This window comes from Melanostigma gelatinosum (assembly GCF_949748355.1).
Source record: "Melanostigma gelatinosum genome assembly, chromosome: 14".
In the NCBI taxonomy this organism is placed as follows: Eukaryota; Metazoa; Chordata; class Actinopteri; order Perciformes; family Zoarcidae; genus Melanostigma; species Melanostigma gelatinosum.
In genome coordinates, this window is record NC_136647.1 from 12,590,786 (window position 1) to 12,616,069 (window position 25,284).

The 25,284-nt window shown below is 42.8% G+C and overlaps 4 protein-coding genes across 5 annotated transcripts; 2 read left to right on the forward strand and 2 right to left on the reverse strand.

Annotated features, from left to right (window-relative positions):
* Positions 1–402: 402 nt before the first annotated feature.
* LOC306788537 (coiled-coil domain-containing 92B-like) lies at positions 403–3,826 on the reverse strand. Its single transcript, XM_079284094.1, has 4 exons — positions 3,587–3,826; positions 3,082–3,230; positions 2,900–2,947; positions 403–1,561 (listed from the first exon to the last, which is right to left on the reverse strand). Exons 2-4 carry the CDS (start codon positions 3,209–3,211, stop codon positions 843–845), a joined length of 897 nt encoding a protein of 298 aa, XP_079140220.1. The 5' UTR covers positions 3,212–3,230; positions 3,587–3,826; the 3' UTR covers positions 403–842.
* An 870-nt stretch (positions 3,827–4,696) lies between these two features.
* Positions 4,697–9,445, reverse strand: LOC306787866 (F-box only protein 40-like). The gene is made up of 9 exons (XM_079283172.1): positions 9,398–9,445; positions 8,760–8,793; positions 8,069–8,618; positions 7,609–7,970; positions 6,842–7,021; positions 6,278–6,519; positions 6,047–6,178; positions 5,134–5,467; positions 4,697–5,025 (listed from the first exon to the last, which is right to left on the reverse strand). Exons 2-9 carry the CDS (start codon positions 8,760–8,762, stop codon positions 4,822–4,824), a joined length of 2,007 nt encoding a protein of 668 aa, XP_079139298.1. The 5' UTR covers positions 8,763–8,793; positions 9,398–9,445; the 3' UTR covers positions 4,697–4,821.
* A 580-nt stretch (positions 9,446–10,025) lies between these two features.
* Positions 10,026–16,806, forward strand: LOC306788133 (F-box only protein 40-like). 2 transcript variants are annotated; one of them, XM_079283512.1, is made up of 8 exons: positions 10,026–10,161; positions 11,000–12,112; positions 12,775–13,061; positions 13,940–14,071; positions 14,297–14,633; positions 14,939–15,158; positions 15,258–15,297; positions 16,712–16,806. In XM_079283512.1, exons 1-6 carry the CDS (start codon positions 10,159–10,161, stop codon positions 15,155–15,157), a joined length of 2,091 nt encoding a protein of 696 aa, XP_079139638.1. In that variant the 5' UTR covers positions 10,026–10,158; the 3' UTR covers position 15,158; positions 15,258–15,297; positions 16,712–16,806. The 2 variants fall into 2 exon arrangements, with proteins under 2 accessions (XP_079139638.1, XP_079139637.1); XM_079283511.1 differs by lacking the exon at positions 16,712–16,806 and having other exon boundaries at positions 14,939–15,696.
* On the forward strand, positions 16,786–24,749 carry LOC306788134 (apoptosis-inducing factor 3-like). Its single transcript, XM_079283513.1, has 20 exons — positions 16,786–16,847; positions 16,922–17,127; positions 17,365–17,455; positions 17,751–17,860; positions 18,291–18,400; positions 18,476–18,520; positions 18,675–18,756; positions 19,449–19,561; positions 19,651–19,737; positions 19,867–19,958; positions 20,389–20,519; positions 21,025–21,140; positions 21,225–21,296; positions 21,432–21,495; positions 21,848–21,924; positions 22,261–22,378; positions 22,515–22,613; positions 22,989–23,064; positions 23,172–23,276; positions 23,584–24,749. The coding sequence occupies exons 2-20, from the start codon at positions 17,109–17,111 to the stop codon at positions 23,702–23,704; spliced, it is 1,728 nt and encodes a 575-aa protein (XP_079139639.1). The 5' UTR covers positions 16,786–16,847; positions 16,922–17,108; the 3' UTR covers positions 23,705–24,749.
* Positions 24,750–25,284: the final 535 nt, after the last annotated feature.

The window sequence follows — 25,284 nt, forward strand, 5'->3', positions numbered from 1 at the left end:
CTTGTACAATTTGAGTATAAATAATAGATTTGAGAGCAGTTGGTCATAACATCTTTGTAGCCACACAGGCCTTTCTTTACAGCAGATATTTTCACATGTCATTGCAGGAAAAGCAAAGGTGCAAATAATAAAATCAATAAAGGCTCAATTCCATTCAGCTGTGTCAGGGTCCTGGTATTGTTCATGCTGGCTCACTTTCACATTGTCATGGCTTACTCACAGAACAGAGCCATCACTAAAGCTAGTAGTGCTTATGAAGTAGTGATGTGACACAGACAGACTGGAACTTTTTAAACACTGAGACAAAAGACAACAATACTCTAGAAATAATTCTCTGCCATGACGAGGCACATTGCATGAATTTAATAAAGTGCAAATCATACAAAATGTCCCTAAGCCTTCTCGAGTGACTTTTCAAACCTGGAATGCAGCTAGTGCAGTGAAAAAGCAGGTTGCCACGTACGTCAACAGTACGGTGTGTTCACAGTATTCATGGCAAGGCTACTAATTACCAGCAAAAGCCGTGATCAACAGTGTTCAAATCAAAAGGCATCCATATGAAACTGTACCACTATTCAGTCTTTTGTTTTGGACCAGCTCTTTTATCTTCACATTTTCAAAGTACACGTTGTACCATCAATGTGACGGATTAGGTTAATACGCTGTTGTGATCACACGCTCTTGTGCAACTAACTTCTAAATATTTAACTCACTTCCTGAAATCTACAGACAATCACATGGTTACATCTTGTCTTAAGCTTTTTTCTAGAATAACTGCTTCAGTTGTTGGTTGATCTTGGCCAAAAACCTGCTGGAAGACAACGTTGTCTTTTCTATCTTCATCACAGAGCAGTTTCTCCCTCTCCTGCTCCCATGTCCACCCTCCTGTGCACCCTGCTGTCCTCTATATCCTCCCACTCGTCCTCCATCCCCTCTCCTTTCTGCGTTCTGATCGGCTGGTTCAAGCGGAGGAGGCGGTATCTAAGCGGCACTAGGAAGAGGGCGGGGTCAGGCATAGGGTGTGGCCTCTGCGGTGAAGTCACCCTCTCCTGGGGGACGCAAGCTCTGACCCTCTCCTCCCTGGCGCTGACACGCCTCTTGTGTCTCGCTTCTGGTTGGCTAGGAGAGGCCGGGGGAGGTGGAGACAGGAGCCAGTCTGAGCCCTCCCCTTCGTAATCTTCATCCTCCTCACCTTCGTCTTCTTCTTCATCATTCTCATCTTCCTCCTTTCCTCTGGGTTCCCCGTCTCCCTCGGCCCCAGACTCTGTGCTCTGCTGCCGTTGCTGGAACAGTTTTAAGCGTGCGGTGTGGAGCTCGTGGCAGAGGGTTGTCGTGGTGACATTTTGGCGTTGCAGCTCTCGACTCAGTAGTGTGATCTTGTGGCTGCGACGTTTCAGCTCCTCCAGGAAGTGCCGCTCTTCTTCTCTCAGGCTCCTTCCCAGTGCTGATGCCCGTGCCCGGCCGGCCCGCAGCTCTCCACGCGCGGCGACCATCACGCACTGCTGGTCCTCTAGCAGCCGCTGTGCAGCCTCACAGCGTGCTGCTAGCTCTGCTTCTTCCTCTGAGAAACATAAACAAACACAGTACGGACTGAAGATAATCAAGATACTGAAAACACTGTAGATGTTGAGGAGATTATTCGATACATTAGGATGTCATTATTTGGTCTGTTTTTCTATCCTCCATATCTTTTTTTATTATTTCTGCTTGATTAATCTCTCTTATATTACATTTCATACATTCTTCTTTTCACTGTGCCTTTCTGTGCTCCCACACTTAAATAAATAAGACACACATATACTGTAATTTACTTCCCTATCAGTGACCATTGTACATTTGGGGGCCAGGCTGGTGCTGCATGCAATCTTAAGGGGTTCCAAATATATGAAGCACAGCTTACATACCACCAGCACCCAAATAGCTTTGTTTCTCCAAAAGGCTTACGTTAACACTTCCGATTACAATCAACACAAGAATACTCATTCCCTGTTATAGTACATTTTAGTTTAGACATCACGATGAATAATTCCTCCCCTCCCTGGAGACAAATGTTGGGTGAAAAAATGTATTTATATCTTATGTATTTGCACTCATACTTTTGTTTTATATCTCATCTGTTGCCGATTAAGTTTAAAATCACAGTGCTTGAACGTTCTCAATAAAACCAACGCTGAACTAAAGCACTTGACGGACATGGATGAATCAATACAACTTGCAACTTCAGAACAAAAATATGCAAAACCAAATATACTGTATATGCCGTGTTGTAGGAAGAAACAGCGCTTTAAATTCCAACAAAATGTTACCTTCTAACTTGTTTATGTCTTTCTCTCTCTGGAACATTGACTTTCCCTGCAGGAAAAACTGAGCACATTGTTCCATCCAACTTTTTCTTTCCCAAAACCGATTCCAATACCTCAACTCAGGGTATCTACCGATACCAAGAACCGATCCAGCACCAGTGGTCTATTTTTCCCAAACTGTAAATCTGAGTACCTTGCTGCCTGGATCTCATTGTTGACAATGTTTAGGTTAACTAACAAAGCCAGCTGAATTGCATGATGTTAATTACAAGGAAACTGTATTGAATGTGGATGATTATGTCATGGCCGACACTTGAACCGCTTTATAACGTGCCAATACCGATCTGCCATATTGTATCAGTGCATCGCTATACCTAACAAATGTAATAAGATATGCAAATATGAACAAATGAGTATAAAATGTTAACAGTAATGCATCAAAAGATCAAACTCAATTTACTGTAATAATGTGGCATCGTGTCTGGTCATTGCATCCCTTTCTATCATGAAGTCCTTGTGAATTCTCCTCCTCTTTCCTCTCCATAACTCCCTCATATCATTTCCCTCTCAGTCATCAAGGAACTGTAATGTCTTACCTTCTGTGCTTCTGTCAGGAAACCTGGAGTCCAGCTCACAGCTGAGCTCTGCGGCCCGCGAGGCAAAGAAGCACAACAGGCGGACAGACAGAGAAAGATAAGACAGGCTGACAGACGGACAGTCAAGTGGTTGAGTGACACATGAAGAGATGGAGAGCAGCAGGCCGCCGGTATACACTGACCATGACAGCGCCTCCTCAGGTGTGTGATCTCCAGCTGCAGACCCGTCAGCATGGTCAGGTGCTCCTGCTTCAGGAAGGCTATGCCTCTCTCCACACTGGCCACCTGCTGCTCCAGCTTCCCAGCATCCATGGCTGCAGCCCTACACAACCTGCCCACAGATGCAGGAGGTTGGATGTCTTTTGGTAAGGTTTCTCCCACTACAGCTGTTTTGGGTCCATTTTGAGGACCGACATAGAGCAGAGCTTACTATGCGTCTGTGAAAGTAAATACAATCTATTTACCAAGCTAGACTGATAAACCATCTGCTCGATATTCTATCTCTCAGATGTTCTGCATTCGCTTTATAAGATATCTTATAAATCTATTGCTAAAATGCCAACACTCTCTATTTGAATAACCTCTTTCGGTTTTATTTCTAGCCCATAAAAGCGTTCTAGTTTCTGCACCGTGGCTCACGCGGTGTCGACCTGTAACTGTGCATGCATCACTGTGACCGTGGCCTACCGTGATACTCAAGCTGTGTCCTGTTCAGAGCGTCTCTCGTGGATCCTCGTATCGCCGCGCTGTCTCCGCCCCTCGATGCAGCGGAGATGGAGTGAAACAAAAAGACTCGTGCAAAAACGTTCTGCGTGCAAAACCAGCGCTTTGCGCGTTTCTCGTGCTCTCGGCTGAGCCGTTTCTCTGTTGCAGCAGGCCGACGTGTTTCCCGACCGTGTGAACGAGTCCTGCTGCAGTCTGAGGAGAAACAACCTCCTCATAACCTTCTTCCCTGTACGTGCAGTGCGGCTGCTGTGCCCACAACAAAGCAGTCCGGTATGAGGGGTGATCAGTGCCACGAACAGCAGCAGCAGCAGCAGGAGGAGGAGCTCCGTGGAAGTGATGCGACCAGCTGTTGCAAGCAAAGAAAGGAATACTATTTGTATTTTATTCCTTGAGATGATAGCGAGCTTAAGTCTCATCCCACCTCTGGGTAGCAATGTCTGTTTAGATTTGTTTTTCATCAATCTTTTGGAAAAGCTTATGCATCATATGAGGCTCTCAGTTTGTTTTATTGGTCGAAGAGTTATTCTGATGCTTTACTTAAGTACTGAAACGTGTAAAAAAAAAGTAAAAATACCGTTACAGTTAAAGTACTGGATTCACATTAATTGTATTAGCAAAAAATACTGAAAGTATCAAAAGTGAAAGGCCCATTGCAGTGTTTATTATATGTTAAGCATTAACAGCATCTCAAAGACAGCTTATTTTAACTAATTATTATACTGATTGGCTTCCAATCAATAATTATGCATTCTACTTATAGTTATTATATTTGTTGCATGTTCATTTGTAATTTTCAAAGTAACTTGTAACGATGTCAAATAAATGTAGGTTGAGTAAAATAGTTCTTCTGAAATTAAGAGGTAAGTTCTCCATCTTCATCAGTCAAGTTGATTAATCCTTGCAGCTCTAATTCTATTTTATAAAATTATTATTTGTTTCATATAAAATGTTTTAGGAAATACATTAAAGCTGTATACATAAACCATTCATCCAATAATTTGAATATTAGGTATAGATTACACAGAAGAAGAAAAAAATGCGTTCGGGTTTATTTTATTTGCTGTGTGTAGTGCTTCGTGACATACTTATAAGACATCATCCCTATACTTGTGCAGTGTAATCTGCCATCAGTGTCAACAATACACAAATAGATTCTGAAATGGCAGGTAGAATGAAAAGGATCTTTTTCATTGTTGCTATCTGTTTCTTGCAAAATGGTTGACGAGGTTAATCCTCTCCTGGCTGCACTGCTGCTTGTCACTCATGCTTGGGAGGGGAACAGGCTCACTGTGCAGAGAGGACTCGTAGTAAGGACAGACTTTTAGATGAGCCGATATGGGAGGGATGTCTGCCATATGCCACGAATCCACTGAGGAGAAGAGGTGACTGAACTCCCATACCTGGAGAGAAACAGGAAGAGACTAAATGAAATATGGATCACAGTGAGTATGGGATTCCCGATTATATATTACAATGATGGATTGAATGATTCAGTACGCATATCTCACAGGTTTGGCATTCCACTTGGATACTCCATGCGAGTAGGTCTTCTTCTCCCAGCGGAGGGTGACCATCCCTCTCTCCTGCAGCAGAGAGGAGCTCACCTGCCTCATCAGCTGGGACACCAGAGCCAGCTGGGACAGGGACAGACTGTCCAGGAAACTGGCCATGTGGCACAGCACCTCGTAGGGCAGCGAGCTCAGAGAGTCCTCTGGTCCTCCTCCCCGACCTCCTCTCTTCCTCTGAGTGGTGGAGGAGTCCACTGAGCTCCTGGACGGCTGGGAGTCGTCACCTACTGAGGCTACAGGTGTTGGACGCAAGTTGAAACTCCTCAGCTGTTGACTGTAGGGATGAAAATATAAAGCCCTTCATTCACTAAACAAATACAAGCCAATAGACTAGGGGTGTAACGGTGCGCGTATTCGTATTGAACCGTTCGGTACGAGGCTCACGGTTCGGTACGCATGACGAACCGAATACGTTTGAAAAAACAAAGTATTTATTTATTTTTTAAAAACCTTTATTTAACCAGGTAGTCCCATTGAGATTAAAATCTCTTTTGCAAGATGTAAGTAACAATACAAGATGTAAGTAACAATACTACATAACATGAAGGAGCAGTTTTTGTTTTTTATGCTTATGTGTTGCTAAGAAGACACCCCAGAAGATGGGTCACTCGGGTATAGATCCATCATTGTTCAAAGTCAAAGAATAACTTCATGATGTTAGTTGTAATGAATAAATATATTTTAAAATCAAGTACATTTCTCTGGCATTTATAGTTTTCTACTGTACCGAAACGTACCGAACCGTGGCTCCACTGTATCGTACCGAACCCAACCGTGAGTTTTGTCAACCGTTACACCCCTACAATAGACCCAAATATTTGAATCTGTACCGATGAATGTGAAAGGTGCTCACTCATAGGAGACGACGGCTTTGTGTGTGGAGGGCTGAAACCTCCTCTGGCTGTAGGTGCATCCCAGGTAGGATAGGGGGCATCTCTGCTCGAACCATCCACTCAGACTCGTCTGGATGTCACTGTGGACGTTCCTGGGAGGGAGATGAGAAATCAAACATCCATTACTTTAATCCTTCAGCAGCAGGTACGTTAGCGGGGAACAAACCACAAACACACGTCAGTATAGACACCTGAAATGTGTGGGGAACTCCCTGCGGTGGAAGGTGTGACCGCAGAGGAAGGTGAAGGCAGAGTTGGCTCTGGTGTTTCTGCTGTTCACCCTCTCTGACTGCAGCTGAAGATGAAGCTTCGGAGGTCTGTCGACCATCACCTCAGCCAGGGTCGCCTTCGCTTGAAACGGAGCCGTGCGGAACGAATGCGTCTGTGTTGCCACGTCGGCATAAAGCCCATCGGATGCATCTGACTCACTGATCTGCATGTTAACCAATCGATCACAATCCCTCATTAAGTCTAAAGGGCCACTGTTTTTGCATGAAGTACCTCACTAAAGGTTGTTGTACCAACATGTAGCCATTCAATACATTTACCATAAGTTTTCTTACTCTTCCACACGATATAAAAATCAAACTGCAGTAACTTGAAACGGGTTTTAGTATCAACAAAAACACATTTAAATCAGGATTTCTCTTTGTTTATTGGAGAATAACTGTTGCTGCTGGTACACTTTAATTAATTTAGCTTGTTAACCATCATGTTGCATATTCCGTATATACGGTCATAAATATCTAACTGACCTTGTGACCCCTGACCTCCCTTTCAGCATAGACCAGCAGGGTGGCTGCTGCTTCATCACTGAAGCAGTCCTCTTCCTTGAATACGAGGTCGGATGTGTCCACGCTGCGAGGCTCGCTCGGAGGCCGACTTGTGTCATAGTGATGAACCCGCCGCTTGCTGTAGTGATAGCTGTCAGGGATCTTACAGGAAGAAATACATGTTACAAGGCAAGGCAAGACAAGACAAGGCAAGTCTTTCTCCCCACGACATTCAGGCAGCATCCCACTGCAGTTTTAGACCACGTCAAAGAGAACACTGATACTAAACTAATCCTAAAAGCATTTGGTCCAAGTGCTTTGAGCACCCCAGCAATGTTCCTTCACTTGTGCATTTTAATAAGTCTGTTGTGGTTGCCCTGTCGGTGCACAAGCTGCAGTTCAGGAATTATCGACAGATCAGAGTCTTATGATTGAGCTTTACTGACATTTGTGGAAACGTTTTTTACTTTTTCTTATTGACAATATGCCTGTAGCCAATTTGAGTGCCTCAACTATTACAATAAGAATAATGGCTAATTAGCTGCCGTTTTTTTTGTTGCATTTCCTGGAATTTTATTTACCGTTACACCCCATACACAGGTATGTTACTGCTAAGGCCCGCTGAGATTAAAGCCCTGGATATGCACGAAAAGAAGGAGGTCATCACTGCGGTTGATGCAAACTGACCCCTTATAAGGGTGATGACAACAGTTCAATTTCAGCAATTTAACAGTAGCTGAAATGATCACCTTGAAAGAGCGCAGGGTCCGGTCTGGGTTAGGCTCCAGGCAGCCGTAGGTATAATCGTCCTCCCTCGGTGTACGGGTCTTGATTTGTCCGAAGGTAAACTCCTGCCCCAGACCCTCCAGCACCCCCTCCTGCCACGGGGCCTGACCAGTCTCATCTATGTCTACGAGCGCATCATCTTTGTCCTTGACCTTCTCACCTGGCTTGGGATTGTCTTGGTTTGCCTGCACAACAGCGCAGCCGCCTTTGTCCATGCCGAACATCATCTCACACAGGTCGTATCTCTCTTTGTTGATGCCTGAGGCTTGCCCCACTCTGTTCTCTAGAGTCTCTTCGACAGCGTTATTCTCACACAAGCCGTTTTCTGGAGGAACAGAGGTGTAAAGACAACAGATGAGGAAAGAAAGACCAGAAATTGCAACGCTTTTGTATTATTTTGTGTGTTTAAATGATATGTTTTACCTTCATCTGTGACACCGTTGACGGACCCTCCCATTGCCGTCTCTTCTTTCTTCTCATCCTTTATTTCCTCCTCGTCTGCTTCGATCAGCTCTGGAAAGACGGGCTTCAGTTTCAAGCGGTCATAAAGATCTGACTGATCCACCAGGGCCATGGCGAGATCCAGAGGCTCCCCTTGCCCCTGGATTTCCTTCAGCACGTTCACCTGCAGGGCCAAGTCGCCGTGTGGGTTCATGTCATCGGTCGGCCACCGGAGCCACTCCATGGAGCAACACACGACGCTGGCCGGACACATCTGGAGGTGAGCCGCCTGCGAGGAGCGGGGCAGGTGGAGCGGGCAGCCGTACTCTGCGTTGAGGCAGGGCACCCTCACGTTGGGGCAGAGCAGCAGGTGATCCTCCTCTTTACAATGGTGGAAGAGAGCTCCACAGTGCAGGCGGCAGGGGATGACCGCACAGCACACAGAGACCTCCACCCGAGCCCTGCAGCGCCGGCTGTAGCAGGAATCACAGTGGACATGCTGTCGCACCCTGGAGGCTCGAGAACGCTGACTCTGATTGGATGAGAAAGAAAAAGAGAGGAGTCAGCTCGGATAAAAGATTAAGATTTACAACATAGAAAACAGTGCATCATAAACATGGTGCATCAAAGCTTTAACTCAACAGGAATTAGATGTGGAAGGTCTGTGACTCACCATAGAGGACACTGAAGCAAAGGTTTTTGTAATCCTGCAAGTAAAACACAGAAATGACACACAGATTCACACTTAAACCATGTAATGTTAAATACCCCAAATAGTGGACAGCATAGTGTTACTCGATCTTTTTGGATTGGGATCCATCATCACGAGTCACACATGGCAGATTATTATGACCAGGTCAAACAAGGAGATCGAAAGAGTGATTATTTCCTTCTGGTTTACTATGAATTATTTTTAGAGGCCTGACATAGTAAAATGATATTATTATTCTCAAGAGTTTTAGGCAGCATTAATGTTGTTTGTTTCGTATATCATGTATCTTATGATCCCATACGCCTCACAACAAACAGTAATGGTAAGTCTGTTCTTCAGCTTGGCTCCAAAAGCACCCTTACAAAACTGCATTTAAATGTATTTATTCCATGTTCTTGCTAAATGAGGAGCTGAAGGTAAACTAGAGGCCTACATATTGTTCAGGTGTGTGTGTCCTGAAGCACAGACGAGCACTTGAAGCAACTTTACTTCAGTTGTGTTACTGGTCTAAGAAGTTTCACTGCAACTGAAAATAACATCATCGAAGTATTTTAACACATTCACAACGGGATCAAACCGTATCCAGTCAAAGCTCTTACCAAGGACGTGTTGCTTCCTCCTCGTTCTATAACGTTGCTCTTGGTCTCTGTGCTGTTTGTACTGCCAGGTTAAAATTAGCCAAGAAACACCAAGCAAGTTCAGCAGGAGAACACCCCCTCCTCCCGCCCTCCTTCAGTTTCTGCAGCGGACTCAATCACGGCCACTAAACTTCTATCTATTCATTCCTGGGCCGAATGAATGTGCACCTGCATCAAGCACAGAGCTATCAGCTTATCTTCTGGAATGACTGACACTTTTTATTGAATCTCCACTAGAGGACACTGTTTGGATATTAAGTAACACTAAATTTGCTTTCTGCAGCTGCAAATCAATTGTGCAAAGCATCACAATATGAATCAGAGGTCTCTCTCCTGATGCAAGTCTCTGAGGGTGCTGGTAACCCAAACCATGTTTCTGACCACCTGTGTAACATTTGTCAGTCAGTGCTCGGCTCTATTTATAAAACACACACATAGCTCAGACACACACACACACACACACACACACACACACACACACACACACACACACACACACGCACACACACACAGAGACACTTGGTCTTTAAAGCACAAGACGGAGTACACGGAGTCTGTTTCTCTGCTTTCTCGTCTCGTAGAGCGGTGGGCTTAAGTCTGTAGTTCTGTTCCCATTGACTCTAATGTCACAGGACCCTGCTGGTAACTTTGTGTGTGATGACGCGCAAGACTATGAGATTCATAGTTTCTTCTTTGTTTGCAGGACCTGCAGGATCTGAAGCATGGTATGGTTTTATTTTGCAACTCTAAGATTCAGTTTTCCACTTTTATTTCTCTTTAAGTTGCTATAATCATCTTATTTTACAATCGTTGACGGTATCACTTACGGTATATTCTGTTTTGCCTCTCCATCGAAGCTATAAGATGTTTACCCAACGTGAAATATTCAAAGCCACAAGTTTATTAATGGCTGACCCATTTCATTATGAAGCAAGGAATCTCTGTTCGTCACCTATTTCACAAACCGTTCATCTGATCTACTTGGCAGATGTGGGAATGCTTTCTTCAAACTTGGAAACGTGACACGTTCAATGTTAATACACTTTAAATAAACAAGTAAACATTGCTCTGTGTAGCATAATGCTGCTAAGCTGGGCCACCTGTGTGTCCTTGACCTGACTTGCTATTTGGTTTAACTGACAACTTATTGGGAATCTACTTATACTTACTTAATATTTACTTACTTTCTGGCCTGAAAATATATTTAAAGCTAATAAAGCAGCATATTAACAGTTAGCATATTGACACTCTTCAATATTTAATATAAATATATATCTGTTTTTTCGCCGTTGCCCATCTTGCTCAACGGTAAAGTCTGCCGCAGGTGTTTTTTCCTGAACCAGAGTGTATTTCACTGCTGTTTGTGAAGGTGTTTCAATTAGCAGTACTCAAGAAAGCTGCAAGCAGCAACACCACAGGCCAAGCATTCAGCCTGTTCTGAGGAGGCATGTTTTTAAAGGGCAGTAGAGATTAAAAGCCCCAAATTAAAGGTGATTTTGTGACTGTTTTTATGCTTTTTATCCGTGACATAATTTTCCTTTCTTCCTCCCTGAACCCAATCAGAGTCAGCGTTCTCGAGCCTCCAGGGTGCGACAGCACGTCCACTGTGATTCCTGCTACAGCCGGCGCTGCAGGGCTCGGGTGGAGGTCTCTGTGTGCTGTGCGGTCATCCCCTGCCGCCTGCACTGTGGAGCCCTCTTCCACCATTGTAAAGAGGAGGATCACCTCCTGCTCTGCCCCAACGTGAGGGTGCCCTGCCTCAACGCCGAGTACGGCTGCCCGCTCCACCTGCCCCGCTCCTCGCAGGCGGCTCACCTCCAGATGTGTCCGGCCAGCGTCGTGTGTTGCTCCATGGAGTGGAACCGATGGCCGGCCAACGACGCCCATTCTTATCCAAACACTGAGCTGCTGAAAAACCTGCTCAGGGAAAGAGAGCAGGGAAGATGTCTGGACTTGGCCATGGCCCTGAAATACCAGGACCTCCTGTTTCACTCCATGAAGATGAGAAATCTGTTCCCAGAGCTGACCCAGAGTGTGGATGAGGGCGAGAAAGAAAGGAGGGACGAGAGGAGGAAGGAGAAGCAGAGGAAAGAGGCAACAGAAAAGGCAGCTGCAAAGGATGCCAGTGATCGGGAGTCTTTGAACATGCACACATCTGGTGAAAAAGAAGAGGAGGATGAAGATGAGGTTGATGTTGAATGTGAGCAGGAGCTGACCCAGGAAGAGAGAGAGGCTATTGCCTGGGGCACAGAAGTGAATGCTGATCTGTTGGAAAACTACAACGCCTGGGAGAGCATGTTCAGTATGGAGAAAGGTGGCTGCAGGAAAGCTGGAGAGGCAGTTAAGGGAGGCAGAGGAGACGGCCTCGCCACTCTGACAGAAGAAGATACATCAGATACCTGTATGGATGCCTCAGCATCAAACTCCTGCCAACAGGGGAGCAGTGCATGCATTGCTTCCTCTTGTCTCGCTGAAAAACTGAAAAGGGAATTTGTGTACGGACACTTGGAGCCGATGAATATTATCACTGTGCGTACCTTTAAAACCCCAACCAGCTTCTCTGCCAGGCAGTCCCGCATCCGCAACCCCAATTTCTACAAGAGGGAGAAGCGAGCTGTGGATACCAGCGACCTCGGGGTGGCGCTAGAGGAGATGCCAGTGTGGGATGAGGTTCAGGTGAGAGAGATTCATCCTCCTTATAATCTTTTAAATCCATCGCACCTCTTTTGATTAAAATGTCCTCGTTTTGGTCATTTTGGGGCGCTTAAGGAAAGTGCAATTTCCTGAGCTTCCGTCAAGCCAGAGAGAAAATTAATTTGAATATCTCACTTTCTTTTTACTATAAAAGCATTTTCAGTGCTGGAAGAATTTGTCAATCAATAGAATATTAAAATTGTTTATCATACATTCATTATGTAAGGTAGAGTAAGGGTTTTGGGCTGTTGGTTAAAAACCAGGTAATTTGAGTGTCACTTTGGGCTCTGGGACATTGTGATGTGATATGATATATACTGTATATATATATATATATATACATATATATATATATTCTTTACTATTTTTGACATTTTAAAGATAGTCAAAGGAAATATGCCGATATTCTGTGAGCTACAGCTCTTGTTGTGTCAGATTAAATGTGCCTGATACGCCGGTGCACCACCGTTTGTGACGATGTTGAGATACAAAAACTACTATTCATTTAAAAATAGTGTACACATGACACATTAAATGACTTGCTCAGTGGTATTCAGTGGCATAATGTTTAACTCTTCATAAATCCTAATGACCACAGATAAACTAAATATATTCTCACATAATGTTTTCGATGTGCCTCTCAGGCCTCTCTGCTGTGCTCCCTGGAGAAAGAGCAAAGAGGTCACCTCATTGCAGAGAGCGTATGCACGGACACTCTGTTACAAGATGAAGGCACACAGACCTACAACTTCTTGTCTGCTCCTTTCCGGAGAGAAACATCGCTGGCTGACCTGGCCGCTGCCAAACCGCTGGAGCTGCACCTACAGCTGCAGGTGGAAAGCGTCACCAGTCGGCACAACAAGGCCAGCTCTGCCTTCACCTTCGTCTGTGGACACACCTTCCAGCGCAGAGAGTATGGCAAACATTATAAGTGGGTTTTCTTATTTATTTATTTTTTTTATCCAATTATCCTTTGAAATCGAATTATTACCTGCATGGGAAATAAGAAATTCCAAAAATATTTAGTTTCTTCACAGTTTTAAAAAGGTGATTTGTGTAAAATATGGCCACATGCACCAAACAAATAGGGATCAACTTTTTCACATCTACTACTTGGTCCACACATTCTAAATGTACAGTTATTGTTCATATAAAAAAAGCCAACTTCTAACTAAAAGCAGGGTAAGAATATGCCAAACTTGACCAAACGGTTGAAACTCCGAGAGCTGGTCAAAATAACATTGCGATCTTATAATATTCATGTGTGGCGTCAACCTATATTGTTTTTACTCTGCCACTAACTGGGGACTGTACAATTCATACACGTTTTGATAGTTTCTTTAATGGATTAAATCCAAAGTGACAGAAATGAGAATACGTCTCGTATCATTATGTCCTCCCGCCAGAACACTAATTTGCCGGGAGGAGAGGGGCTTTTGCGAGCCAGATCTTACACCTTAGTAAGATTAAAAATTCAAATATAAAATGAAATTTTGTTTGTACTCATACCAGTCCAGATTATCCTGGAAGATAGAAAGTAGCTTCAGTGAATAAAAGGACATTATTTAAATATTAGAGACTCGATCATTATTACTTGAATCTATTTTGTAGGAATTCACTGACCGAATCTGATTCATCCAGATGCATGAACCACCTCATCTCTGATGTAGTGAGATGAAAAACAAACCCTACAAATGAAATACTTCAGGTCAATAGTGTGCTCTGGTTTGATGCTACATTGTTTTGTTGAACCAAAGCAACGCACAAAATCATATTTCATTTTCTAATAATAAACGCTCTAACATGCAGGAACGTCCACAGTGACATCCAGATGAGTGTGAGTGGATGGTTCGAGCAGAGATGCCCCTTGGCCTACCTGGGATGCACCTACAGCCAGACGAGGTTTCAGCCCTCCACTCATGAAGCCACCGTCTCCTACAAGTAAGATAAAACAGTTCATCATTATTATGGCGTCGTACCGATTCACATACATTTCATTTCTTTTTGTAGTTTTAATCTCTTACCTTCAGGGGCTACACATTCTTCTAGCGTCATCATTCATTCCCTGTTATTGTTAACCAAGTTCCCCTGCAGATAAATGACAGTCATGCAGGGCAGTACAAATCGAATGAACCTTGAAGAACACAGTTTACACTTTTGTTTCAGCGAGGACCGTGGCTGCTTTAGCCTGCATCCCACCGGCCCTGTTTCTCCGGGTGAAGCTTCCCAGCCGTCCAGGAGCTCAGTGGACTCCTCCACCACTCAGAGGAAGAGAGGAGGTCGGGGAGGAGGACCAGAGGACTCTCTGAGCTCGCTGCCCTACGAGGTGCTGTGCCACACGGCCAGTTTCCTGGACAGTCTGTCCCTGTCCCAGCTGGCTCTGGTGTCCCAGCTGATGAGGCAGGTGAGCTCCTCTCTGCTGCAGGAGAGAGGGATGGTCACCCTCCGCTGGGAGAAGAAGACCTACTCGCATGGAGGAGCCAAGTGGAGGGTGAAGCAGACGGTGAGATAAGAACCAGTGTGTCTTACACTAACTTGTACTTTTGATATATCTGATAGTACTTGCTGTAGTCATTTTACATTAATAATTAACCTGAGTAATTCCTCTGTAGAGACCTCAAGTTGTATAACGGCTAAATATTCTACATGCAGCTTCACTACAAAGAGTACTGTCATTTACTGCCTTCACTAACATTTAATATTTGATTGATTACAATTCCAGCACAATTTTAGGAGAATATTGAGTGTAAATGAAAACACAGGACTGAATATCTCTCTCTCTTGCCTGTCTCTTCTCTGTGACTTCAGGTTTGGCAGTTCAGCACTTTGTTCTCTCCCGTGGACCATTGGTGCTTCCAAGACGTCCCGTCCATGTCAGAGCACCTAAAGGTGTGTCCCTGCTATAGAGAGCCCAGGACAGAGAAGGTTCACCTGCCTCACGTCAGAGAAGACGAGGTCCAAACTAAGACAAGCTGTGATGGGCCCACTCTTACCCAATTGTTCCAGCAGAAGAGGATCATGATGTAGTGTATGCTGCTTTAATCTGTTATTATAAAGCATGTGGTTAGTTGCATGATGCCTCATTTAAAAATGTAGATACTGAATATAACTTTTTGGAAACACACAGAGAAGCTGAAGCAGGAGAGCACCTGAGAGAAGAATCAGAGGTTAACACACACACACACACACACACACACACACACATACACGCACACACACACACACACACACAAGCAGAAACATGCAGCAAAACTCAATTCACTCTCACTAAAGAAACCACACGTTAAAATGAATGACAAGAGTTTCTGAGGTCACTTTTAGATTCCAATACTTCTACTGTGAAGTATTGATATATAGTAGTATAGTATATGATTATGTTTTGTTGTTCACTGTATTTATCCTTCTTCTTTGTATCGTAACTTATTTTTTCTGTCTGTGTCAAATTATATCGCGTGATAATGGAGAATATGATTATATGATACAATGCACAGAGTTGTCTTTTGTAGTTTTTCTCTCGTAGCCACCCAAATCAAACACACATCTTAAAAAAAAAAATACATACACTAAAACCCCTACTGTGGAAGCACTTTCTAATGGTTTAGTGCAGGGGTCTTCAACCTTTTTCAGGCCAAGGACCCCCAAACTGATAGAGAGATGGAGCAGGAACCCCCGACTATATATTGTATAAAATTGTGTTTTATATTAAATGAGCCTAGTACCGTGTATACCTCTTTATTGTCCATTCAATACTAAGCTATTCAAATAATACACAGGTTCATACATTCATGTTTTTATTTTAAACATGTGCAAGGTACAGTGAGTGGGGCGGTCGTGCCACTGACATTTATAAACACACCTTGTCAGCTGATACCAATGCCAATAGCAACATTGTCTGTCAACTGCATGATAATCATGCACACAAGCTATTCAAACTGATGTTTTCATTTTAAACGTGGAAACGAAAAATGAGTGATGGCCTATTCGTGCCACTGCCATGCATAAACATACCTGTTATCTTTCATAAAATACTGAACTATTAAAATAATGGTCACATTCATGTTTAGAGAAAAAGAAAATTAAATTTTTTTAAAATTGTCGAATCAACCAAACATTCCGCGGACCCCCTGCAGTACCTCCGCGGACCCCCCGTTGAAGACCTCTGCCCTACACTGTTCATTTGCTCCCACAGTATTTTTATTTTTTCATTAACTGTTGCTTCACGGGCATAGAATAAGCTTTACACATCTCAAAATGATGACAATAGGGAACAGGTGTCCAGTACAGACTACAGCCCAAAGCAATATGTGTTCATATTAAGGGGACAATGGAGTAAACAGTTTGCAGAATGAGTACTTTTCCTTTTGGTAGTGTGGCCGGTAACAAAAAGATGTGAGTAGGCTACTTCTTCCACCACAGCCCATTCGCCTACTGAACTACTGTCAAGTTTCTAGCATTTAATAAGTGACTGATTTAAAATCCTTGGGCTCTGCAGTGATGAATCTTGAAACTTGAAACGATGTGTGAATGATGGTAGGCCTGAATCCGGTTTTGTAAGTTGTGCTTTGTCGCCTGTCCATTCAGTGTCGCCTGCTGCCTCGTCAGCCTTTCTCTATACCGCCGTTGTGAAACACAAAAGACCATCATCGCCTTTCTCTGGAACAAAAACGGGGCTGAACATGAACACTGACATCACTGTTCATTCACCGGAGTCCCAAAAGTAATTTTATGTTTGATTTTCGCTCGTCTTATCGAACCCCCCAGAAACGTGCACTTTTTCACTTTGTCTCCCAGGATCAAGGGATGAGGATTGGGGATGGACCGGAAGCCGTGGAAATGTACTCTTATCCCATCATTGAGCTGATGAGCATGAAACAACCTGGGCTGCTGAAGAACTTCTCTCAACGGAGCATCTGACAAGCTTTGAATGTTTCTGGAGGTTTTGTGTATATCTTTGTGGTGCTACAACTGAATCACTGACATGTCTGGGACCAAACCGCGTGAGTAACCTGCATGAATATTCATACATTAAACAGTCCGGTAGGCCTACTTTATCAATGTTTCACTGAATTGAATTCATCATTCGTCATTGGGAGTTATCTGAGTGTCTTAATGATCTGTAGGAAACCTACATTATTGCTGATGTAGTTTGTTTAACCCCTTTAAATTCCTTTGAAATATGTGTGCATATGTGCACGCTCATGTGTGCGCGTATTCTTGCGTGTGCGTGTGCTCAGCCCGTGAGGAACTTCCGGACTCTGATCCAGAGGACACATCAGAGGAGCTGACTGATGTGGTGTGTCTGGAGTCAGACTTGCAGGATGGACAGTAAGGAGGAGGGGAGGTGTTCACAACCTGGCAAACTAAAACCTGTCTTTATTTATACATCAGTGCTTTATGTATTACTGATATATAAAATGATTTATGCACCATTCATCAAAGAATTATGACAGCCTCAGATATATGTAACACGACAACCTGTTTACACATCATGACTAATTGTCTAATTTAAAGCAGTTGAAGTTGAATAAAAATGTATTTTGGGTGGAAAATTTAGTGCAGTATCAGTGTGTGTGTGTGTGTGTGTGTGTGTGTGTGTGTGTGTGTGTGTTTGTTACCTCAGGATGATGGAGGTTGAAGTGGGACATCACAGCGTGCTGTTGACACGCAGCGAGGGCAAATACAGTGCCATTGGTAACCAGTGCACGCACTATGGAGCTCCACTCAGTAAAGGTAAAGAGGCACACGGTGTGAGTTTGTGAGCACAGAGCAGCAGGGTTAGGGTTAGGGGTGAGACACCTTCATTCCATTTAATCATATTGTTTTTATGTTTCATCTGCAGAGATTTCGTATTTTAATATTGTGCCTTGATTGGCCATTTTCTGAAGAAGAAGACACTGAATCTATGAGGATGGGATGCTTTCATCTGTCGCAGCTATGAGTTGTCATTTAGGCAGATAAAACAGCTTCAATGTAAAGCTCTAGTACACCTCACAGTTTGAAATATAGAAATCGTTTGAGTTAATAGAAATACGGCATTTTCAATGTGTTCTGCAGTTTAATAGTTTGTCCTAAATTATAGCTTCCTCTCTTAACACCAGCACATGGGAATGATGTGTGTGTGTGTGTGTGTGTGTGTGTGTGTGCTCGCTTGCGTCTTCAGGGGTTATTTCAGGCAACACAGTGCGCTGCCCGTGGCATGGCGCCTGCTTCAACATCCACACAGGAGATCTGGAGGAGTTCCCGGGCATGGACTGTTTACCCTGCCACAAGGTACACACCTGACACACAGACGGACATTTGCTCTCATTTTACTGTCATTTTAATTTGTCTTCTGCTCTTTTGAAGGTCAAAATTCAAAACCGCAAAGTGTATGTGTCTATAAACAAAAAGGTAAGTAAACAGTTAACTTCTCACGTCATTGTGAATTTACTCGGTTTGGTGTTTAAATCAGCACATATGATAAATGGGTTCATGTGTACCATGTATGTAAATAATTATTTCTGCTGATGGGTTATATGATGTTAATGTTTTCTCCATGGCTCAGACTCTCAAGCAGGAAAAAAGAGTGAAGAGTATGGGAGCCGCAGTAGCAGGAGTTACTCACACTGTTCTGCTGCTGGGAGGAGGTGAGTGGGGAGCACTCTGAATGTCTTTGTATATATGTGTGTGTGTGTGTGTGTGTGTGTGTGTGTGTGTGTCACAGACATGTCCTGACATTTTATACAGTAATCAGTTGAATCAGTTAATTGCAAAAGAAATGTGTCAATGAAGACGTTTGTTGCAGCCATACTGTTATAACTGCATTTTGTCATTTACTGAGCAGACTATATTACTTTTCATAAGCATGAATAACTAGAATATTTAATAAAACTGGACTAAAACAAAAAAAACATACCACACTCAAACTCTAAATATATCCAATGATGTTTATATAATGTACATGGTGTGTGCAAGTCTGGTATACATTGTACATTGTCTTGTATTGACATAGTGAGGTGCTTCATTGGAACTGCATAGAAGAGTATTGGGAATTACTATAGTGAATCTATATAAACACACAGTTATGTACATGTATGTAAAATACAGGAATCCATGTACGAGTATGTTATAAACTACTAGGTGTACAGATGAACAGTAAGATACATGGATAACAATTGTAACAAGAAGAATTACACAATAAATGATGGTTATGTTTATGTATTTGAACGTGGGAGTGGACAGGAAACATCACTGATGAATAGAGATGAATGAATAATAGAATGAATGTCAGTGTTACAATTTCTCAGTGTGTGTGATAGTGTTAACTCTGTGGGCGCAGGAGCTGCGTCGCTGATCTGCGCTGAGACTCTGCGGCAGGAAAACTTTGGCGGCAGAATCATCACGGTCACCAGAGACGACCTTTTACCTTACGACAAAACACGACTCAGCAAGGTGCTGCGGGCTGAATGAGATGATACCAACACCAACATTTTAGTGATGAATGTGTGTTTTTTTATTGACTACCGTCACCTATTGTACAGGTAATGAATGTGGAGAACGACAGTCTTCTGCTCAGGAGGATGGAGTTCTTCCATCAGCACGACATCGAGGTGTGGCTCCGGAAAGAAGTGAGTTCCTTCCCCATCTCCTGTCTACTCACATCTTTAGTCTTGTTGCATAATTCCGCAATAACTTTTTTGGTGACTACAGTCTAAATTCGATTCTTTTGGTAATTTGAACTGTGCAACACATTGCAGGCCGTGTCAGTGGACACAGACATGAAGACAGTCGCATTTAACGACGGCTCAGTTCAGAGCTATGACCAGCTTCTCATCTCAACAGGCTGCAGGTACAAACACACACACAATGATAACAACGAAAGCACAGAGTTCACGTTTGCAATGTCTTACCAGCCTGTTGTGACTGACGGGCTCCAAGCAGCTTCTTCTAACATGAATCATAAAGCTGTTGCTGCATCTTCAGATCCACAGACAGCTGATATCAAGGCTCATAACGGTGTGCACTCCTCAACTCTCTATTGTTGCTTTGGTGGAAATGTTTTCTGTAGAACTTCAAGAGTATTTCTTGAAATGTTCTTAAGAAATCCTCCTAAGATTGATTGCTATCAGGAAACGGGGCTCAGACACATTTCTCTTGATTGCACCAATGACCAACAGCAGATGTGATAACTGCACCTTAAAAGGGAAAAGTGGTCATTGTTGGAGCATCACGACACTGCACTGCATTGCTTGTAAACAGAGTCATGGCCTCTCCTTCAGAGCGAAGGGTCTGGATGTCCCCGGCATGAAGTTGGAGAACGTCAGGATGTTGGAGACTCCAGAGGACGCCCGGCAAATCCACACAGCCTGTCTGGGCTCCAACGTTGTCCTCGTGGGAACCTCTTTTGTCGGTAGTGTGTTTACAGTGTGCAGAATATGCACATATTTTATTTTTATTTGTCTGGACTGGTGATGTGTAGGAAATAAAAATAGAATCTAGAAAAAGACAGAAAAAGACAGTTTCCTATTCAGCAGCTTTGTGGACGTCCAAAACCTACAAAAGGCAGTAAAAGGTTATTGGGCCAAGAATATGAAAATAAAACGGATTACAACAATAAATATTACTGTTAGATCATTAACAGAGAGTAATAAGAAATATAAAGCTTTATACTTTTCCTGTAAATTACTTATCCTTCATAGTGAAATGGGTGTGTTCATGTTTTACTAGGGCAATGATAAAAAGTATAAAGCTTTATGTTTCTTTTTACACTTCATTGTAATATGTAATGGAGTTCAAACCACATTATTTATTGATGTATTTAGTCGTATTTTATTCTTGGTGTACACTTTGCTTTCATTTGATTGTTCTCTACTTTATATTCTCTACTGCACCTTCAAATCACATTATATTTTCAGGTATGGAAGTTGCATCTTATTGTATAGACAAAGCCTCCAGCGTCACAGTGATCGGCAGCAGTGAGCTGCCGTACCAGAACACACTGGGTCGTGAAATTGGAAAAGTCACCTTGGCGGTGAGAAAGAGACAGTCCTGTATTATATCCTCACATTCATTTTATTTGCAGCTACTTCTAGTTTAAACTATGTTGTCCCTACAGATGCTGTCAGAAAATAATGTGAAATTCTACATGAATGATAACGTCACGGAGATCAAAGGTGTGGATGGCAAGGTAAAGTGGGGAAAATACACATTGTGCCAATTTGTTTTATCGCTTCAAATTCAGACTCGAACATCAGTAAAATATGAAAATCTGAGCACTCTCGGTTCCTCCTGTCCTCTGTCTCATTGTCCTTTCTTCCTCAAGGTGAAGGAGGTTGTGCTTAAAAGTGGAAAAGTTATCCCAGCAGATGTTTTGATCGTTGGTATTGGTGAGTGCAATGCAGACATTTTTACACATCTCAATACAATCAATGTATTCATGTTATATTTGAGGTACTGGTAAGCAGATACCTCTGGACAGAGAGGGTCACTTCAGCCTGTTTCCAGTATTTGTGCTGAGCTAAGCTGACATGTTATCATATTTACTGGACAGATATGGAGATGCGTCTTTTTTTCTGTGTATTTCTCAAAATGTCAAACTTTCGCTAAAATACTTTTTCGTACTTTTATTTCCAATTGGCACAAAGACATATTTGATAAGCAATAAACGTCTCAACAACACCAACAATATTGCTACAAAACACACTCAACCACTTTTGTCCTCTTTCTTTCGTCCACCAGGCATCAAACCGAACTCTGAGTTCCTGCGGGGCAGCAAAATACTGACGGACTCAAAGAACTTTGTAACAGTCGACAAGGTGAGCTGACAACCAGCTGTTCACCTGATTATCTATCTCAGTCTGTGCCTTCATTCTCAACACACAACCTCTCATCGCTTCCATAACAACAGATTCTCACAGCATTTCCAGGACCTCAAAGACAACAGTAGCGTCAACAAACATGCACTTCCTCACATTCATCAGTATGTTGTGTACCATTAATGATCAGCTTCACAGTGACAAACAGACACGGGAAGCCAGTCCAGAAAAAGACAAAGGTATCAAAGAAATAAAGCAGGAAATGACTGAAAACTGGAAATAAGACAAACATGGCATTAGATCAGAGCGAGACGTGACAGTATCTCCCTCTTGCAGTACATGCGCACCAACATCTCCAGTGTGTACTGTGGGGGCGACCTGGCCACCTTCCCCCTGGCGATGGCCAAGAACCGGCTGGTCAACATCGGACACTGGCAATTGGCACAAGCTCATGGTAACGTAGTAACAATGTCAATGTGGTCACAACGTCTGAGACGACAGACTTAGATTGTGGCTTTGGATTTAAAAGACCATGTTTGTTTCATTTTATTTGCAGCGGAATGTAAACACTTGATTTAATTATTTCTAAGGGAGGATAGCGGCTCTGAACATGCTGGATAAATCAAGTGCGCTCAGCTCAGTTCCTTTTTACTGGACAGTCCTACTGGGTAAAACCATTCGATATACAGGTGGGCAAACACACACACACACACACACACACACACACACACATACACACACACACACACACACACACACACACACAAACACACATACAGAACCACAGCCCCCAACATGTGCAGATGTAAGAAAATGGTTTGTTCTTAATATTGTTTGGAACTAATAAAAAAGTATGTACAGTATCATTTCAAGTTATTTATGTTTGTATTTTCAGATTTGAGTCAACAATTAACTCACTAACTGGACCCTTTAATAATAGAGCAATAGTGACAAACTCACTGTATGGACAAACTATAGACACTAAATCCTGCCTTGATGAACTTCAGATTTTTCCACTTATCTACATTAAATGTAGCTCATGTTTTCATTCTGGTTGAGTGCAGGCTATGGGGAGGGATACACGGACATTGTATTGAAAGGAGCGTTTGAGGACAGGAAGTTCCTGGCGTTGTACATCAAGTAAGTTGAAAAAAACCCAGCTGCTGTTGACAAAAAAAACGTGTAACTCCCTAATGAATGTATGTTAAAATGTGTATGTTTTATTAAATCAAAATTGTAACCTGTAGGAATGATGAGGTCATAGCGGCAGCGAGCCTGAACTACGACCCAGCAGTGTCTGCAGTGGCTGAGAGGTTCGTAGCAGGAAAAGTCATCACGAAGAAAGAGGCAGAGTATGCAAAAAAAATTCAGTTCTTCTTTCTTTCCATCGTCGGACAACAACATCGTCTAATGACGGATGGTTGGGATCACAAAGATGTAGAGAGTTTCAATTACAGTAAACAAACAAATGGGAGCAAAGTATCTTATAATGTTTATGGACCTCTAGTGTTTCTGCTGCCCCCAGTTACCCAAAGAAATTAGGTCTGTGACTCAAATGTAAATGTAATGGCAATACATGAGAGGAACAAACTGGGGCTAATCAGTGCATGAAATGATGTAAATCCATGTAAAGTTCTCTCTTTTTCCTCTCTGTGACAGATCAGATGACCTGAGCTGGCTGCAGTTGTCCCAATCTAGACTTCCCTCTAATCTCTGCTCAACACGTCATCCGTACGATGTTGCCATCCATCCGTCTCTTTGTCACCACCTCTCTCACTGAGAGTTTGAAGACCTGGATTACCGTGTGTGATTCAGAAGAGACAGACTTCACACAATCTACAGTGAAGTTTATATTTACACTGTTGTATTAGATGTGAATTGTGCGTCATACACTCAGTGTTCAGGTGAGGGGGACTCCCCCATGCAAACAACAGATACCTCAGACAGATGCAGCTTTTGGGACTTCTTTTTATAATCTTGATATTTTTTTGCCTATAATTTCTTCAGAGTTGTTTATTTCATTTCATGGTCCGGTCGGTGAGTCGGAGGGGGGATTATGAGAACAGAGGGAGAGTGCTCAGCTCTTTGAAGCAGAGATGCTGAAATAGGCAACGGTAACAAAACACACCAACAGGGAACAATAGGCCTTTGACAAACCGCACACAAATGCAGTGTGACAAAACCTTCACAAAGGAAATGCTGCGTTTTTCCCCTCTTACCCCCTCTGTCTCTGGGCTGGTCTGTCGCTGTCTTTACTTCACACCTCCACGTTTACTTTGAGCGTCGCTCTCCCTTCCTGTCAACAGCATGCCTCGGTTCCCTGTATCCGGGATTCAACTGATGCAGACTTTTCAAGGCCAGTACCGGTCAGAATATTTTAGAACTGAAGGCTTATATTTTGTACTTGTCACAAATCATGATTTTTTTTTTTTTTTTTTGCATCATTTAGATCATTTAGATCATAATATAATACATGTATTCCTCACTTGTCTTGAAGTATTGCATTATACTGTTAAGTAACAGCTTAAAGTGTTAGGGAACATCTTTAAGTCTTACTTTGCACTCAAAAACATTGTTACAATCAGTCATTTAGCATATTATGTGTTCTTGAGGGAAGAAGAAGTATAAGCTTTGTTCTCCTGAGGAGTTGAAGTGAAGGATGTTCTTTGCCTCTCAGTCACAGTGCTGCACATCAGTCCTCTTGTTCGGAACAGCTTTGTTATCAATGCAAAGTGATGCCCAGGGAGAAATAACAGGAATGTAATTGTCATTTAAACTTTGTTGTCTATTTTGTTTTGAATTTGTTCATTCATAAAAAATTAAAAAATCTCAGGCACAATAGTACCGTCTCTTTTTGCATTCATTAACTTATCAGCGCTGGAGAATATTATTCACTCAGGAGACACATGCTTTTTCTGCCATCTACCTTCCAGCAGCGGTAGTATTTCTAAGATTCATTTTACAGTCTTTCAGAAGATTTTCTCTTTTAAAGTGTCTTTAAATTACAGTATAGAGCGGCAAGACATACGTAGAATGAGAGAAGGGTATAACCATGGCTGGATTTAGGACTTTGCACATTTGATCACTGGTACAGCAGCTCGACCAATGTGCTGAACAGTTTGAGCTTTTGAAGATATTTTATTAGATAGTAGGACAGCATTTTAACACAGCAGTCCCATTCAAGTCTTAATAGGATCCACACCCACTGTGGTGGATGGCTTTCTGGGTATTTTTGATGAAAAAGAAAAACTGCTAACCTATATTTTGAAGTCATTGTAGGGGTGAAATATGTATCATGCGACCCTCATCCACTTAACCCTCCTCTACCACACTGACCTGTGGACACGCAGATGTGAGGGG

What these genes read in the sequence shown, in the direction of transcription:
- LOC306788537 (XM_079284094.1), bottom strand. Translation starts at nt 3,211, where the DNA reads ATGGATGCTGGGAAGCTGGAGCAGCAGGTGGCCAGTGTGGAGAGAGGC. An exon ending in CCTGAGGAGGCGCTGTCATG is followed by an intron (nt 2,948 to 3,081) that starts GTCAGTGTATAC and finishes CGCGGGCCGCAG; the next exon opens with AGCTCAGCTGTGAGCTGGAC. An exon ending in TCCTGACAGAAGCACAGAAG is followed by an intron (nt 1,562 to 2,899) that starts GTAAGACATTAC and finishes TATGTTTCTCAG; the next exon opens with AGGAAGAAGCAGAGCTAGCA.
- LOC306787866 (XM_079283172.1), bottom strand. An exon ending in GGACCCTGCGCTCTTTCAAG is followed by an intron (nt 7,022 to 7,608) that starts GTGATCATTTCA and finishes TCTTCCTGTAAG; the next exon opens with ATCCCTGACAGCTATCACTA. An exon ending in CCAAGTGGAATGCCAAACCT is followed by an intron (nt 5,026 to 5,133) that starts GTGAGATATGCG and finishes GTTTCTCTCCAG; the next exon opens with GTATGGGAGTTCAGTCACCT.
- LOC306788133 (XM_079283512.1), top strand. An exon ending in CAGTGTGGGATGAGGTTCAG is followed by an intron (nt 12,113 to 12,774) that starts GTGAGAGAGATT and finishes TGTGCCTCTCAG; the next exon opens with GCCTCTCTGCTGTGCTCCCT. An exon ending in GAAGCCACCGTCTCCTACAA is followed by an intron (nt 14,072 to 14,296) that starts GTAAGATAAAAC and finishes CTTTTGTTTCAG; the next exon opens with CGAGGACCGTGGCTGCTTTA.
- LOC306788134 (XM_079283513.1), top strand. An exon ending in TTGGAAAAGTCACCTTGGCG is followed by an intron (nt 21,141 to 21,224) that starts GTGAGAAAGAGA and finishes TTGTCCCTACAG; the next exon opens with ATGCTGTCAGAAAATAATGT. An exon ending in TTCCTGGCGTTGTACATCAA is followed by an intron (nt 23,065 to 23,171) that starts GTAAGTTGAAAA and finishes TGTAACCTGTAG; the next exon opens with GAATGATGAGGTCATAGCGG.